The following is a 16,237-nucleotide window of genomic DNA, read 5'->3' on the forward strand; positions in this document are numbered from 1 at the left end:
AACTCCAGGATTTTTCATACAAGTTTCGTTTACAGCCCAAATTGCAATCATTACTTGCTGAGAAGGGAGAATTAGACAGGCTAGTCTCTATAAACACACAAAGGGTGGACTTCTGTGTTTTCCTGTATAAAGGCCCATACACACGTCCGTTTTTTTGCGAACGACGGGTCATTTGAACGACCCGTCGTTCAGTCGTTCGCCCGCTAAATCGGGCGTGTGTACAGACTGTCGTTCGTGTGATAAGAGTGAGTTTGAGCGATCCGCCAGGCGAACGACAGTCTGTAAACACGCCCGATTTAGCGGGCGAACGACTGAACGACGGGTCGTTCGCAAAAAACGGACGTGTATGGGCCTTAAGATTTTAGGTCTGCCTTAACTGACTTAAGTTATGGTTCATCTCTCCTTACAGTTAAGGTGCAAAATTAGTAAGCATTGTAAAATGCCATTTACTCTAGAAATGTCAAATAAAACCGCTAATGTCCACTGGCACTTTTGCAGGAGCTGCTAGGAAAAGACTAGTGTCTATCAGATGTTAAAGGATACCAGAGGTGAGAGGTATATGAAGGCTGCCATATTTATTTCATTTTAAACAATACCAGTTGCCTGGCAGCCTTGTTGATCTTCTGGCATAAGTAGTGTCTAAGTCAAACCCTGGAACAAGCATATCACTAATCCAGTAAAACCTGAGTTAGCCAAATCAGAGTACCTGATCTGCTGCACGCCTGTTCAGGGTTTATGGGTATTAGAGACACAGGGTCATGAGGAATGCCAACCAACAGGTATTGTTTAAAAGGAAATAAATATGGCAGCCTCCACATACTTCTCACCTTGGGTATCCTTTGACTAGCGCTCTGTGAGACTTCACTACTGCCGTTTGGCATTTTATAAGACTGATGCTTGTCAACCATTTCACTGGTGCAGACAAGCATTTTCCATTGACTATTATGGCGGTCAAATGGAAGGTCGTAATTTGGCAGACAAATCCTGCTGGAGACGGAGTTCCCATTTTGCTGGAGTGGTACAGTTATTGGTATTGTATGGATGCACTGTACAGCACTAGGGCCCAATGGATGATTTGTCACCACTCCAAATGTGTGTCATTTCATCTGATGAATGGCAACAGGATCTGTCAGTGGCAGTAAAATGCAGGGCAGCGGACAGTGTGAACAAATCCCCAGTGTTAATATTTTATGCAGAGAGACCCTGGTAGCCACACCATTGTCTCTGAAGATGTCAACTTATCAATTTTGAGGCCTTGTTCACATTGCGTTCTAATCGTTTTAGCAGTTGGCGTTTGATGCAATTTTTTTGCAATTCCCGGCACTTGGGTGGGTGGTGCATTTGTTAACGCTTTTCTAAGCGCTTTTCCACAAAGTTTAATTCACTTCCTGACGCAAGTCAAGAAGGGAATTCTTGACCCGGAAAAGAATACATACAATGTATTTATTCTTAAAAACTAACGTAAATCGCTGCACAAAGCGATTTTGTGAGAGTTTGCGTTTTTCCTATACCTTCCATTGAGGCAAAATCGCCCCAAAAATGGTAAAGGCAACGCTTTGCTGATTGGATCGGAAACTAACCACTTAAATGTGAACCCTCTCATAGGGAATCATTGCACAAGCGTTTTTAGGGCGATGCTTGAAAAAAGGGCAAAAACACCCTTAGAGTGAACGAGCCTTAAGCCCAGCCTCATACCACATCTTGACGTTCCTTTAAGCAGACAATCACACAAGCCTGTAGTAGATTAGTTCACCAAAGAGTGCAGCATTTGTGAACACCACACAGTGTGCATATCAACCTCCATTTACCATTCAAGAGGACTGGTAGCCCCAGAAACAAAGAACTTTTATAGGAGGATAAATTCTCATAATTCATATTCATCCAATAAAATTATGTCACGCACTAGGTCAGTAATAAAGCCTTTATACATATCATTTGACTTCTATATAGATATACATTGTTTTATGTATTTACATTTAAAAATAAACACTGTCACTCATATACATTTGATATCAATTAATTTAAAGGGGCAATACCATTGAACACCCCATGAGAAGAGAGATGAATTTAAAGATCTGTAGAATGAAAGCTAATCATTCATAATTTGACTATAGATATATTTTTCCTTAAAATAGATTTTAAAGGGGGACTGATTATTGAATATCTTTGGCTTAATTAAAGCAGTACACTCCAAACATTTTTCTTCTACATTTTGGATGAAGAGAAGTAGGATTCAATCCTCTAGGGGGCTTTATTCTGGTCTGACCTTGTAGCTCTCTTCAAACTGAGTTCTCCATATTTTCTTAAAGTGAACCTGAGGTGAGTGTAATACGGAGGCTGCTATATTTGTTTCCTTTTAAACAATACCAGTTGCCTGGCAGTCCTCCTTATCTAGTTGGCTGCAGTAGTGACTGAATAACACCTAAACCAGCATGCAGCTAATCGTTTCAGTTCTGATAATATTGTCAAAAACACCTGATGTGCTGCATGCTTTTTCAGGGACTGAAAATATTAGTGGCAGAGGACCAGCAGGATAGCCAGGCAACTGGTATTTCTTAAAAGGACATAAATATGGCAGCCTCCATATAACTCTCACCTTGGGTTCACTTTAAGGACAGGCCACCAGGGAACCAGAAACACCATTACATTTGTGACATTGGCCCTGTGCTGGATTCTCCATAGTAATATATGTAGAAGACACTGCAGAGTGAGTCACTTCACCAGAAAGCCTTGACTTCTGCAGTAAATTTAAAGGGATTCTGAAGCCTGCACAAAAACAAATATAATTTTTACTCACCTGGGGCTTCTACCAGCCCCCCGCAGCCGTCCTGTGCCCTCGCAGTCACTCTCGGTTCCTTCTGTCCCCCACCACCAGCTACTTTCGATTCACCAACAGGCCCGACAACGATTAGTCTTCCTCGCGCTCCCATCCACAATAGCGCTATTGCAGATGGGAACACAAAGGAGACGCATGGCCAGGCCTGCACAGGCACAGTGAGCCTGTCGGCCAAAATTGAAAGTAGCTGGCGGCGGGGGACAGGAGGATCCATGAGGACACGGGACGGCTGCAGGGGGCTGGTAGAAGCCCCAGGTGAGGAAAAGATTTTTTTTTTGCAGGCTTAAAGTGAACCAGAGACGAAGCACCCTTGTGTATTTTACCATAGAAATCAGTGGGAACATTAGAGAAAACATTTACCATGCTCTCTGTTCCATCCTCACTGCTAAAAGTGTCTGTTATCTAGCTGAGATAAGAATCCCGGACTGAGCATTGATTCTGGCTTTGCTATAATGACTCAGCTATAATGATTCCTGAGCAAAGCCAGCAGGGGGCAGGCTTGGACTTGAAGACAGCAAAGAACACAGTCTCAGCTATAATTATTCTGTAGCAAAGCCAGACCGACTGCTTAGTCGGGATTCTTATCTTAGAGGTGATAACAGGCAAATTAAACAGAGAACAATGTAACAAAGAGCAGATTAGGTGTTTACTGTCATGTTCCCACTGATTTATAAGGTAAAATACATGAGGTTGCTTCATCTCTGGTTCTCTTTAAGTGTCCCTTTAAGAACCTATTTCCACTGACTCGCATACAATTTAAATATGGTTGCAAACATGCCTTTTTGATGCAAATTTGTAAAAACACATGCATTTTTATGTGTTTTGAATGCAAATTTTTGCATCCGATTGTTAATCTCCATAGCAACATGACATCACTGTGACTACACAGGAAAAAGCATGTTGGATGGGGAAAGAGATGCTTTTTTTTTATTGCATCAAAACCACATACATTTATATCCACATGCAGGACCATTGAGTTTCTACATGTAAATCGCATGCAGAACAATGTGCGGTGCAAAAAACCTGCAGCGAACAGTCTAGGTTTTTTCCACATGTGAAGGCTGAAATTGTTGGAGGTCCAGTTTAAGCGTTTGGAGTGTCTGCAACGTTAGCAGATTGGTGGCCATCTACCTCTGCTATTGCACTAAACCAATGTATGTGTTACAGCCAGAACCCGAAGTTTGGCCACTTCGGGTTCTGGCCGGCCAATGTGCGAAGTGGCCGCTGCGCTGCGGCCAATGTTAGAAATGGATTTATTCCTGTGACATTATTGTATCTTCTGGCCGCAGCGCAGCGGCCAAACGTATAACCACTTAGTTAATTTATTGCAATTAAGCCGGCGGCAATGTAACAATTCAAGCCGCCGGCTTTTTATCTGCCTCTCTCTCTCTCCTCTTATGGGCAGCGGGCGGGGGACACGCGTGTCCCCGAGAGTCGTTCGTCGCACTAGGAAAGCAGAGCGGGGAGGCTGCAGACACTGCTTCTGCCAGCACCCGCTCTGCAGGAACGGCAGGATTCCCTGCCGCGACGAACGACTCCGGAGGGGGGACACTCGTGTCCCCGCCGGCTGCCCATAGGAGAGCGAGAGAGGCGGGGGGAGAAGGAGAGAGAGGCAGAGAAAAAGCCGGCGGCTTGAATTGTTACATTGCCGCCGGCTTAATTGCAATAAATTAACTAAGTGGTTATACGTTTGGCCGCTGCGTTGCGGCCAGAAGATACATTAATGTCACAGGAATAAATCCATTTCTAACATTGGCCGCAGCGCAGCGGCCACTTCGCACACTGGCCGGCCAGAACCCGAAGTGGCTGGCCAGAACTAGAAGTAGCCAAACTTCGGGTTCTGGCCGCAACATATACAAATCACTGCTAAAATATTTATGGCATATACACATTTTATTGCTGTCTGCTCTAGCTAGGCTATTAATATAAAAGCACTGAAAGTTTTAAGGTCAATAGATAACCAGTGCTACCAGTGTTCTAATGAAGGATAGCAGCGTTATACCTGCCTGGCTGCTCAGTCTGTACACTGATGGAAATGAAACCAAACACTCACTAAGCTAGAATGATGCGCAAATGACAAATCGGTTTATCAGGTTTAGGCCTCTTGCACACTGCAAGCAATTCAGATTCAGATTCCGCTTTTTAATCTGTTTTTACTTCCGATTCAGATTCAGATTTGCAGTTTGCTCCTTGCACACTGCAAATCTGAATCTGAATCGGAGGTAAAAACTGATTAAAAAGCGGAATCTGAATCTGATTTGCTTGCAGTGTGCAAGAGGCCTTAACTAGAGAAGTGAATAAAGCGGTTTACCAAACCTAACTGGCACAGAATCAGTGGAAAGGCATAGACCCTAAAATATGTTCTAGAATTGTACTGGGCAACCTAGATTTGTTCACAGTACAGTAGTAACCAACTTTCCCTTTAAACAGGCACTCAAAATTCATACAAAAATAAAAGGTTTAAAAAAATCATTAAAACAATAGGAATTGCAGGGAACTGGCATACATTTAAAAACCAGATATTTTCTACAGCAGTTTAGAAAATGACAGGTATTGCCAGGTTGCTACGAAAACATTCCATGTATGAGACTCTTTATAGATTATCCTTATGCAATTTAATTTAGGATTCCAATAAATATATATATTTTAGTTTTAGGGGTTATAAACTTTTTGCAGAGTTTTATTGCTGCCTTTGTTCCTTCCTAGGGCCTGCATGGAACTAGGTGGTTTTAATATTCAAAATGTTTGGTAGGCAAGTAAGGAAATGAGTGGCAGCAACAAGATCTAGCTAGAAAATGTAACGTCTACAAAATATTTCAGTCACTCTTGAAGATACTTCACTTCCTGCCTGACAGGCAGTGTGGCGATTTCTTGTTGAAGAGAGAAGGCAGCAATAATACAGAGAGAGATTCTAAACCTCTCCCCACACCATCCAAACTTACCGTTCCACCCCCCCCCCCCCCCCCCTTTTTTTCCCCAGATTTGGCCTTTAAAATGCATAGGTTTTTTTTGTTAGACCCTTGATTACTCATTAGAACCAATAGCTTCTGAAGTACCAACATCTTTCATACTAAAACAGGGGAAAAATGCAGCGTGGCAAGAAATTAAACCTGTGCTCAGACCCTAAGCTTCAGTTATCCTTCTGTATCTCCTGCTTGTTAAAGGAACCAGCACTTTCAGGATTTAGCAAGACTGCAATTAGACTAAATTACAGTCACCTTTTGGTGAACCTGCTAGCACTACAATCATAGAAGGTGTTCAAGAACTGCAATAATTTCTGAAAGATACTGTAAAACTAGGGTCCACCGAAAAGTAACAGCGGTTTCCATATAATCTATTATGGGCTATTATGGGCTCTTTCACACCAGAGCCATTTTCTTGCATTTCAATGCAAAGGCGATTCTTTACATTAAACAAGGTAAAATGAAAGTCCACAGACTTTCATTTTACCTTTCACGCCCAACGCAGCATTTCGGTTTGACGCACCCAGGAGCGTTGAAACGCCGGGAGCTGGCGTTTTCCCGTCGGGTTCAATTAATAGCTACCGCTGCTGATTGCGTCGCACCGCAGATTCCCGACGACACACCGCAGGCTATTCAGTGCCTGCAGGAGAACGGCTCCTGCACGCGTTGTCTAATGTGAAAGAGGCCTAAGGAAACATTTTATCCATTTTAAATTTAGACACACTGTATCTGATTATTGTTACTTTCTGGAAGATCCTCTTATTTTAGCCAACAACCTGTAAACTATAGCAGGAAGGACATATTGATACGATTTGTTACAAGGAGACTCTGGAGGTTGTGGAGATCCATTTTTGGTATGACAGGGCTATTTGAAGATCCCCTAAAAAGCTCCTATGACAGCAATGAAAATCGATGCTACATTAAGTGTGGCCTTCAGTGTCTGCTCACAGGTCAACCATACTGACAAGAATCAGGCATGTTTTGCATTGGATTAGTGTGTGCCAAAGACTAAAAACAAAAACCCATTTTAAATTAAAAAAAAAAAAAAAAAAAAAAAAACACCTGGGAGCCCCTGCTGCGAGTGCAAAGCACAACGTACAACTCACATTTGCCTCTCCTGACAGCAGCTTTGCAAACGTTTGGTTGGGAAGATTAAAAGGGAGGCTCCTGCCAAAATGTTTGTCCTACATATAAAATGATATAAAGTGAAGTACCAATCCCAAAAGTGCAACAATAGTCTCTGCCAGAAGAGAGAGACCGATCACTCAGCACAACCCAACCTGCTGCTTTCTGCTTTACAGTCCAGTAGTGAGACAAATGGCAGGCGTGACGCGGTAGAACATAAAAACACAAAAGTAGACAAATTTAAAATGGATGCAGCTTCTCAGATCATTTCTTTCGTTCCTGGGTACAGCGGGGACAGAACCTAAACAAGCAAAAATAAATAAAGTTACATATTATTACACTATCTGCATGTTTACTATTATGCAAATGATGTAGTTTAAAGAGAAACAGTGAACAAGAATTTAACTTCAATCCAATCAGTAGCAGATAACCTCTTTTACATGATAAATCTATTCCTTTTCACAAACGGATCATCAGGGGGGGGGGGGGGGGGGGTCTGTATGGCTGATATTGTGGTGAAACCCCTCCCACAAGAAACTGAGGACCATGGTGCTCCTGGCAGTTTCCGGTCTGTGAACCTCGTTGCATTGTGGGAAATAGCCGTTTACAGCTGTTTCCAACTGCCAAAAAAGCAAGCAGCAGCTACATCACCTGCCAGCAGTAAAAATGTCACCATGTGATAAATGTCAGAATGTAAATCAGGAATTTAAAAGATTTTACAATGGGCAAATACTGACTAAATAATTTATACATAATTATTGTAAAAATGAAGCACTTTTTTATCACATTATTTTCACTGGAGTTCTTCTTTCAATGGAACACATGATGTAGCTGCAAATTAATATTACATACTTACCTCGCCATCAGTTCCTCTCAGAAGCTCACCAATTTCTTCTTACAGAGATCCCTTCCAGTTCTGACAAGATTTTGTCAGAACTGAAATATACCAGTTGCTGTCAGTTATATATCAGCTGCTAGATCATCTAAAAAAGGAAGGGAGCGCTCTAAGTGCGTTAACCAGGTAGAACTTTTATTGCACATAAAAGTGGATACTCACAAGAAGAATTCAAAAGCGCTTGTCTGCGGTTAAGCCACCCGCTATACCCCTCTGCGGCAAGGCTGCACGCGCTGTGGCCAGCAGCAACGTGTCCGATGTCTCCGGGAGGCTCGTCTTGCGAGGCGGTAGGCGGGGCCTATGGACGTGGTGCGTGTGACATCATGACGCGTTTCGGCGCTCTGCGCCTTCATCAGATGACGTCACGCGCACAGGGAGGCGTACTTATATACGCTTAGATGCCGTAGTTGTGGCAATGTTACGACAACACATTTCTTTCATTCACAAGGTTCTTCAAAGAGGCAGTAATTGGATCCATCACAGAAAGGTGATCTGGAGTAGTGTGGCAGCTCCAATCATCCCCGATCAGGCACTGTGTGATGGGAGCAATCCAAGGCGAGGGCAGCACAGACAAGCCGCCTGCGTGACGAGAAATCCTGCCCGAGGCGCAGATAATAATGACGGTACAAAGTTTAGTGGAGCATCCTCCGCTAAACTTGCTCCACTAAACTTTGTACCGTCATTATTATCTGCGCCTCGGGCAGGATTGATGAGCAGACTACATGGAAGGTAATTTCGACCTGTGTATCTTTATTTTGACTTTTTATTTTCAGTTTGGGTTCTCTTTAAATTTCAAAGTAAGGGCCCTTTTATACTTGATCAGTTGCTCTCAGTTATAACTGAAAGAAAACTGATTTTCAAAGCAATGTCCATGTTTTCCTATGGCACAGTTCACACTTAACGTGTTTTAACTGAAATCTTTTTCACAATGCACTGCTATGGAAAAAACACATACCAACGCGTACTAACGCATACTAATTAAGTGTAAATGTGCCCTTTGGGTACTTTTTGAAGTAGAAACTGTTATAAAAAGGTAGCCCTAAAGGTGTGAGTATAGTTGATACAGAAATGTAATCCTAGGAGGACGTGCAATGTGTTTGGATGGCATAAAATATAATGTTTGGCATCTATGGAAGAGGGATTGGAATAATACAATATGTGTTTTAATATCAAAGCCAATTAAAATTTGGAACAACCTATTTGAGTACTTTGCTTGGTGGCAACTGGAAAATTATTTTTCCAATGTGTGAAAATGTAGGAGAAAAATTGACTCTTTAGCCAAGGATTTATGAAGCAAAACAGGACCACTGCGCTGACACTAGCTTGAAATACAGTACCTGTGGCCTGCTCTCACATGATAGGCCAGCTGCTGGTACAGTACCTGTGGCCTGCTCTCACATGATAGGCCAGCTGCTGGTACAGTACCTGTGGCCTGCTCTCACATGATAGGCCAGCTGCTGGTACAGTACCTGTGGCCTGCTCTCACATGATAGGCCAGCTGCTGGTACAGTACCTGTGGCCTGCTCTCACATGATAGGCCGGCTGCTGGTACAGTACCTGTGGCCTGCTCTCACATGATAGGCCAGCTGCTGGTACAGTACCTGTGGCCTGCTCTCACATGATAGGCCGGCTGCTGGTACAGTACCTGTGGCCTGCTCTCACATGATAGGCCGGCTGCTGGTACAGTACCTGTGGCCTGCTCTCACATGATAGGCCGGCTGCTGGTACAGTACCTGTGGCCTGCTCTCACATGATAGGCCAGCTGCTGGTACAGTACCTGTGGCCTGCTCTCACATGATAGGCCGGCTGCTGGTACAGTACCTGTGGCCTGCTCTCACATGATAGGCCGGCTGCTGGTACAGTACCTGTGGCCTGCTCTCACATGATAGGCCAGCTGCTGGTACAGTACCTGTGGCCTGCTCTCACATGATAGGCCGGCTGCTGGTACAGTACCTGTGGCCTGCTCTCACATGATAGGCCAGCTGCTGGTACAGTACCTGTGGCCTGCTCTCACATGATAGGCCGGCTGCTGGTACAGTACCTGTGGCCTGCTCTCACATGATAGGCCGGCTGCTGGTACAGTACCTGTGGCCTGCTCTCACATGATAGGCCGGCTGCTGGTACAGTACCTGTGGCCTGCTCTCACATGATAGGCCGGCTGCTGGTACAGTACCTGTGGCCTGCTCTCACATGATAGGCCAGCTGCTGGTACAGTACCTGTGGCCTGCTCTCACATGATAGGCCGGCTGCTGGTACAGTACCTGTGGCCTGCTCTCACATGATAGGCCGGCTGCTGGTACAGTACCTGTGGCCTGCTCTCACATGATAGGCCAGCTGCTGGTACAGTACCTGTGGCCTGCTCTCACATGATAGGCCAGCTGCTGGTACAGTACCTGTGGCCTGCTCTCACATGATAGGCCAGCTGCTGGTACAGTACCTGTGGCCTGCTCTCACATGATAGGCCAGCTGCTGGTACAGTACCTGTGGCCTGCTCTCACATGATAGGCCAGCTGCTGGTACAGTACCTGTGGCCTGCTCTCACATGATAGGCCAGCTGCTGGTACAGTACCTGTGGCCTGCTCTCACATGATAGGCCAGCTGCTGGTACAGTACCTGTGGCCTGCTCTCACATGATAGGCCAGCTGCTGGTACAGTACCTGTGGCCTGCTCTCACATGATAGGCCAGCTGCTGGTACAGTACCTGTGGCCTGCTCTCACATGATAGGCCAGCTGCTGGTACAGTACCTGTGGCCTGCTCTCACATGATAGGCCAGCTGCTGGTACAGTACCTGTGGCCTGCTCTCACATGATAGGCCAGCTGCTGGTACAGTACCTGTGGCCTGCTCTCACATGATAGGCCAGCTGCTGGTACAGTACCTGTGGCCTGCTCTCACATGATAGGCCGGCTGCTGGTACAGTACCTGTGGCCTGCTCTCACATGATAGGCCGGCTGCTGGTACAGTACCTGTGGCCTGCTCTCACATGATAGGCCAGCTGCTGGTACAGTACCTGTGGCCTGCTCTCACATGATAGGCCAGCTGCTGGTACAGTACCTGTGGCCTGCTCTCACATGATAGGCCGGCTGCTGGTACAGTACCTGTGGCCTGCTCTCACATGATAGGCCGGCTGCTGGTACAGTACCTGTGGCCTGCTCTCACATGATAGGCCAGCTGCTGGTACAGTACCTGTGGCCTGCTCTCACATGATAGGCCAGCTGCTGGTACAGTACCTGTGGCCTGCTCTCACATGATAGGCCAGCTGCTGGTACAGTACCTGTGGCCTGCTCTCACATGATAGGCCGGCTGCTGGTACAGTACCTGTGGCCTGCTCTCACATGATAGGCCGGCTGCTGGTACAGTACCTGTGGCCTGCTCTCACATGATAGGCCAGCTGCTGGTACAGTACCTGTGGCCTGCTCTCACATGATAGGCCGGCTGCTGGTACAGTACCTGTGGCCTGCTCTCACATGATAGGCCGGCTGCTGGTACAGTACCTGTGGCCTGCTCTCACATGATAGGCCAGCTGCTGGTACAGTACCTGTGGCCTGCTCTCACATGATAGGCCAGCTGCTGGTACAGTACCTGTGGCCTGCTCTCACATGATAGGCCGGCTGCTGGTACAGTACCTGTGGCCTGCTCTCACATGATAGGCCAGCTGCTGGTACAGTACCTGTGGCCTGCTCTCACATGATAGGCCAGCTGCTGGTACAGTACCTGTGGCCTGCTCTCACATGATAGGCCAGCTGCTGGTACAGTACCTGTGGCCTGCTCTCACATGATAGGCCAGCTGCTGGTGCTGGATTGCCAGCCATCTGCAGATCAAACTATCAAGTCTAAAGATACATTAAAACAATTTCAAATTTTGACACTGGCAGTGTGACCAATCATCATTTTCTGGGGAGAAATGCGAAGAAAAGAAACAAACAGCACTGCAAAGCTCCAAACGTTTTGCAGAAGTTTGATTCTATCTCAAACTGGCATCCAATAGGACAAACTAGGTGTGTGCAACAAAAACAGGGTGATAGTAAGGTGGGTGCCAGAGATGGAAACAGCCGTTTTCGTGTCAGCGGGGCGTTTGTTTGCAGCCGCACTGACCCACGGTTGCTGCTCAGCCTAGCTGTGAACAAGTGTCCTGCTGACACAAAAACATTGGTTAGCTGCTTCGTCCATCCATAGGCACCCACCTTCCATCACCCCGTTTTTTCAATGTTTTTATTGTTTTAAACAGAACATGATGTACAGTATTATCCATCATTTTTAACAAATCACAATAGTTCTTATGCCAGGTAATAATAGAGGAGACAATCAAAAGACTAGCAATCGTAAAGTACAATGGCTTTATCTCATTATGGCGTAGTTTAGATGGATCAAAGGAGAAAAAAACAGGAAGGGGGGGGGGGGGGAGAGACAAACAAAAGAAAAAAAAAAGAACAAAAGAAAACAAAAAAAGACAAGAGGAGGAGGAAAAAAAGAAAACAAAGCCAGCATAACCGATATTGCCATCATTAAACATGAGCAAGAAAGAGAACAAAATCCAAACAGAGTACAGGACCGTTTACTGAGTATGGGGCGCCATCCAGGATATGGGATCCCATATTTTATAAAAATAAGGGAGTGGTTTCTCTAATGACAGAGGTTAATTTCTCCATTGTGTACCATCACCCTGTTGTTGCACACACCTGCTTTGTCCTATTGGATATGGAATCAAACTTCTGCAAAACATGTTTTTTCTTTTGTTTGGATTTCCACTTGTAATACTGTGGCCAAGAAAGCAGATGAAGGATTTTCCCACCTTTACCAGAGCATCGAAGAGTGTTGAATAACCCACTCCAGTTCTGTCAGGCACCCAAATGGTGTAAGGTCCCTTACCAGCTGCGTTTTGTTTTTGAAAACGCTTATGATATTCGTATGCCTTTTATATAAGACAAGTACAGTAAAGATACAATTGGAGTTGTGGAAATGCCTTCACACTGAATGAGTTTGATTTTCTTAAAAGGCAATCGTAGTTCTGCTGCATTTTTCCTGCATTTAGACTGAGGCTAAGTTCACAGTGGGATGTTAAAGTCGCGCGTTAAAACAGCATTTGACGCAGTATAACTCACTGCAATGAAAAATCAATGCCATGCTCACAGTGCACACGTTGCATTGGTGTCTAACGCTGCACGTTAAGTGAAAGTACTGCATGCAGTGCGTTATACACGTTATTAGCTGCGTTGGACTGTTTGCACATGCTCAGTAATGACTTGGAAGCATACTTTTCATTGCCTGTATTTTTTACTGTATCTGCTGTATGCGACGGTAACGCTGCGTTGCCACTTTTTGGGCGCGTTGCGTTGTAAGCTTGTGGTGCGACTTTAATGTGGCATCAAAACGCAACGTCCCACTGTGAATCTAGCCTCAGGCCAACAGTGCAAAAATTGCACATTTTTTTTATTTATTTATTTTTTTTAACAAAAAGTCATTTGTTTAGGAACATAAAACTGTAAACCTAATTTAAGGCCAGACTGCCGAGCTTTAATTTCCTTAGCTATTCAATATATACAAATTATGAAATACAGTGGCATAGTTGCAGACCATTTGCGAGTTTCACAGGTCCCGTTCAAGAACTTTATACATAACAAGTGATGGCACCAAACCATGCCAAGGACAGATGCTGTGCCAAAGTAGTTTAATCACAGCAAGGGGGCTGTTATGATTCCTCCTGTGATGTGTTCTGTCCATTGCAGGTGGAGTCGCAAATGGACAGTTATGGTTTGTCAGTCTGCAATCGGTTGTGCATTCGCAGTGAGTCACTTTGTCATTTGCGATTGCTCTGCAGTTCTGGACAGCTCGGAATACTGTCATTATTCCACTGATGGTTTGCTGCAGCCAGATAGCCCTGGATTTCCTGCATTCATGTTCTTGCATAGTTCTGCATGCATTTGTTATGATGGTCTTTCAGCTAGCAAATGGTTTTCAAGCCAGCTCAGGATTGAATGATTACCATTCAGCTGTGTGGAGATTTGCATCTCTGCTCTCATTGGATGACCTCAGTATAAAGGTTTGCTTCCTGCAAGCGTGCTCCACCCGTCATAGTTTCAGCTCTGTCTAGGCTGTTACTGGGTCTCTTGATATTGTAAAATATATTCTTTGTCTTAAGGTGCCCATACACTCGTCAGATTGGCAGCAGACAGATAAGAAATGCATCTGATGATCTATCTGATGCGTTTTTAGAACATTTTTTACCAGGATAGAATTCCAATAGATTTCAGTTTGAAATCTGTTGAAATTCGATCTGATGGCATTTTTTTGCCATCAGATTTCCATTAAGGCCAATGCAAACTGATAAGCAATCTCATCAGATCGACCTAAATTTTCCACCCTGCTAGTTCGATGGAAATCCATCGAAATCGATCGAAATCGGCCGTCGATCGGTCGATTGGCCAACCGATTTGCGATCGATCGATCGATCGATCGCGATCGATCGGTCGGCCAGAAAATCGGCTGAGTGTATGGTTCAGTTATCCTGTGGAGCTATGTTATATATTTCCCACGGGGTCATATATACGTACTCCTTCTAGTATAGAGATTTGTATTCCTTAGCCTTGTTCCTTGTATTGCTCCAGTTCCTAGCCAGTTTTCCTTGCTTATGTTATATATCGGTTCATCGCCGATATATACATATGTTAGTCAGTCGTTTGTAGTTTCATTGATAGCTGTAAATTGTAATAAGCTAGGATATCATATCTATTGTATATTTGTCTATGTATTACGTATGCCTGCCTTTTGATTCTGCTATTCCCTGACTATTCTGTCCTGTCCTTGCGAGGTAGCCATTGCTGTGGTTGCTATTGGTTACCTCACTCTAGTCTTTGTGAATGCTTGCTGTCACTGAGGCAAGTGACTAGATTAGCAAGCATTCATTCTTTCAGTCTGTCCTCCTAGTCCTGTCCTTGCAGGTAGCCATTGCTGTGGTTGCTATTGGCTACCTCACTCCAGTCTGTCTGGTATCTGTCTGAATGTTTGCTATCGCAAGAGCATCGCAACATCGCACTGCGCTGCCATTACGTCTTATCAGAAGCCCAGAGCTGCAGTTGCTCTGGGCAGCCAGTGTAGCCTCTTCCATAATTCAGCTCTCAGCCTGGTTATGCTGGCTGGTCAGAAAGTATGACCCCCCAGCGTTACAGGGGCAGTTTGTTAATGATTACCGCTATTCAAAGCATATATAAAAAGGTGATCAGAACTACTATGAAGAGCTAACACAGCTGTTAGAAGAAGACCCTTGGTGGGCCAGCTGCTGTTGCAACCACTTTAACCCCTATTGCTAGGTCACTGATGAAATAATACTGTGCACTGATGTAAAAAGGCAGTGTGCCTCGACCACACCCCCAGTGCCTCTTGGGGTCAATAAATCTGAAAAATGAAGATGGGTTGGCACCACCAAAATGTATTTAAAGCTCTTTATTCATAAAAAGGCAGCAGTTTTGCTCTTTATGAATAGAGCGCTTTAAATACATTTTGGTGGTGCTGACCCATCTTCGTTTTACTGATGAAATAATATACAGCAGTCCATGCAGGATTGATTCTAGCATTCCCTCACCAATAAGCATTCAGTACTTACCATTTTCCTTTCGGTTTAGTGGTGAGATCCACACATGCAAAGTGAAACCACTCTATGGGACACTGCAGAGGGAATAATATAAAAATGAAAATCAGTCTACATCCAATTCTAGATAATATATAATTAGGCCGTGGACCATAGAAAAAAACAAAACAATGTGGGTACCCGCAAAGGAGAGCCAGGGAGATGCATACATTAGGAGACTGTTGCCATGTTTTAAAAGTTTGCTGTTAGAGACACTTGTTCTTCTAAAGTAAGCTTATTCTAATGCTACGTACACACATGCGACAACGATCGTTCGTTGTCAACGACGAACAAACTTTTAATTGATGAAAGAACGACCTAAGTAAAGTTAGTTTTAAAAGGTGTGTAACGATCAGATCGTTAGAACAAACGTTACATCACGTAAAAGCAACTATTGCGCCTGCGCATAAAAATGAAAAAGTTCCATGGAGAAATAGTGAAATGCACATGTCAAGTCTAGTACGAACGACCGTTTCCAACGATGTGCTACTTTTGCAAACGATAGGCGTTGGGAAAAATCCGCCAAGCTAGATCATTAGTTTTGAACGATCTAGCTCGTCCGTCGTTAGAGACTTCATGGTCGTTGGCTTCTTTTTTTCAAACGATCGTCGTTTGAAAGGATCGGGGAACGATCGTTTCAAATGACTATAGTCGCATGTGTGTACGCACCTTAAAGCCAGCAGTAACTCCACTCTCTTGACTTTATTTGCAAGTATTTAAGACCTAGTACTCAAAGCAGTCAGCATAATGTTTATATTTGTGTTGCTGCTTACTCCTGCTGCTAGGAGGCGCTGC

At 44.5% G+C, this 16,237-nt stretch overlaps 1 protein-coding gene across 4 annotated transcripts in view; it reads right to left on the reverse strand.

The window, feature by feature from the left end:
• Positions 1–16,237, reverse strand: part of ING5 (inhibitor of growth family member 5) — an 85,829-nt gene that overhangs the window by 39,402 nt on the left and 30,190 nt on the right. For 2 of the 4 annotated variants that reach the window (XM_068280608.1, XM_068280605.1), the window contains exons 7-8: positions 15,419–15,480; positions 6,906–7,225 (exon numbers count right to left, since the gene is read on the reverse strand). In XM_068280608.1, coding sequence (XP_068136709.1) covers positions 7,189–7,225; positions 15,419–15,480 — 99 coding nt within the window. In that variant the 3' untranslated portion in view covers positions 6,906–7,188. The remainder of the gene's footprint in view (positions 1–6,905; positions 7,226–15,418; positions 15,481–16,237) is intronic. The other 2 variants (XM_068280607.1, XM_068280606.1) reach the window with 2 other exon arrangements.

The sequence above is a fragment of the Hyperolius riggenbachi genome, chromosome 4, assembly GCF_040937935.1.
Source record: "Hyperolius riggenbachi isolate aHypRig1 chromosome 4, aHypRig1.pri, whole genome shotgun sequence".
Taxonomy (NCBI): Eukaryota; Metazoa; Chordata; class Amphibia; order Anura; family Hyperoliidae; genus Hyperolius; species Hyperolius riggenbachi.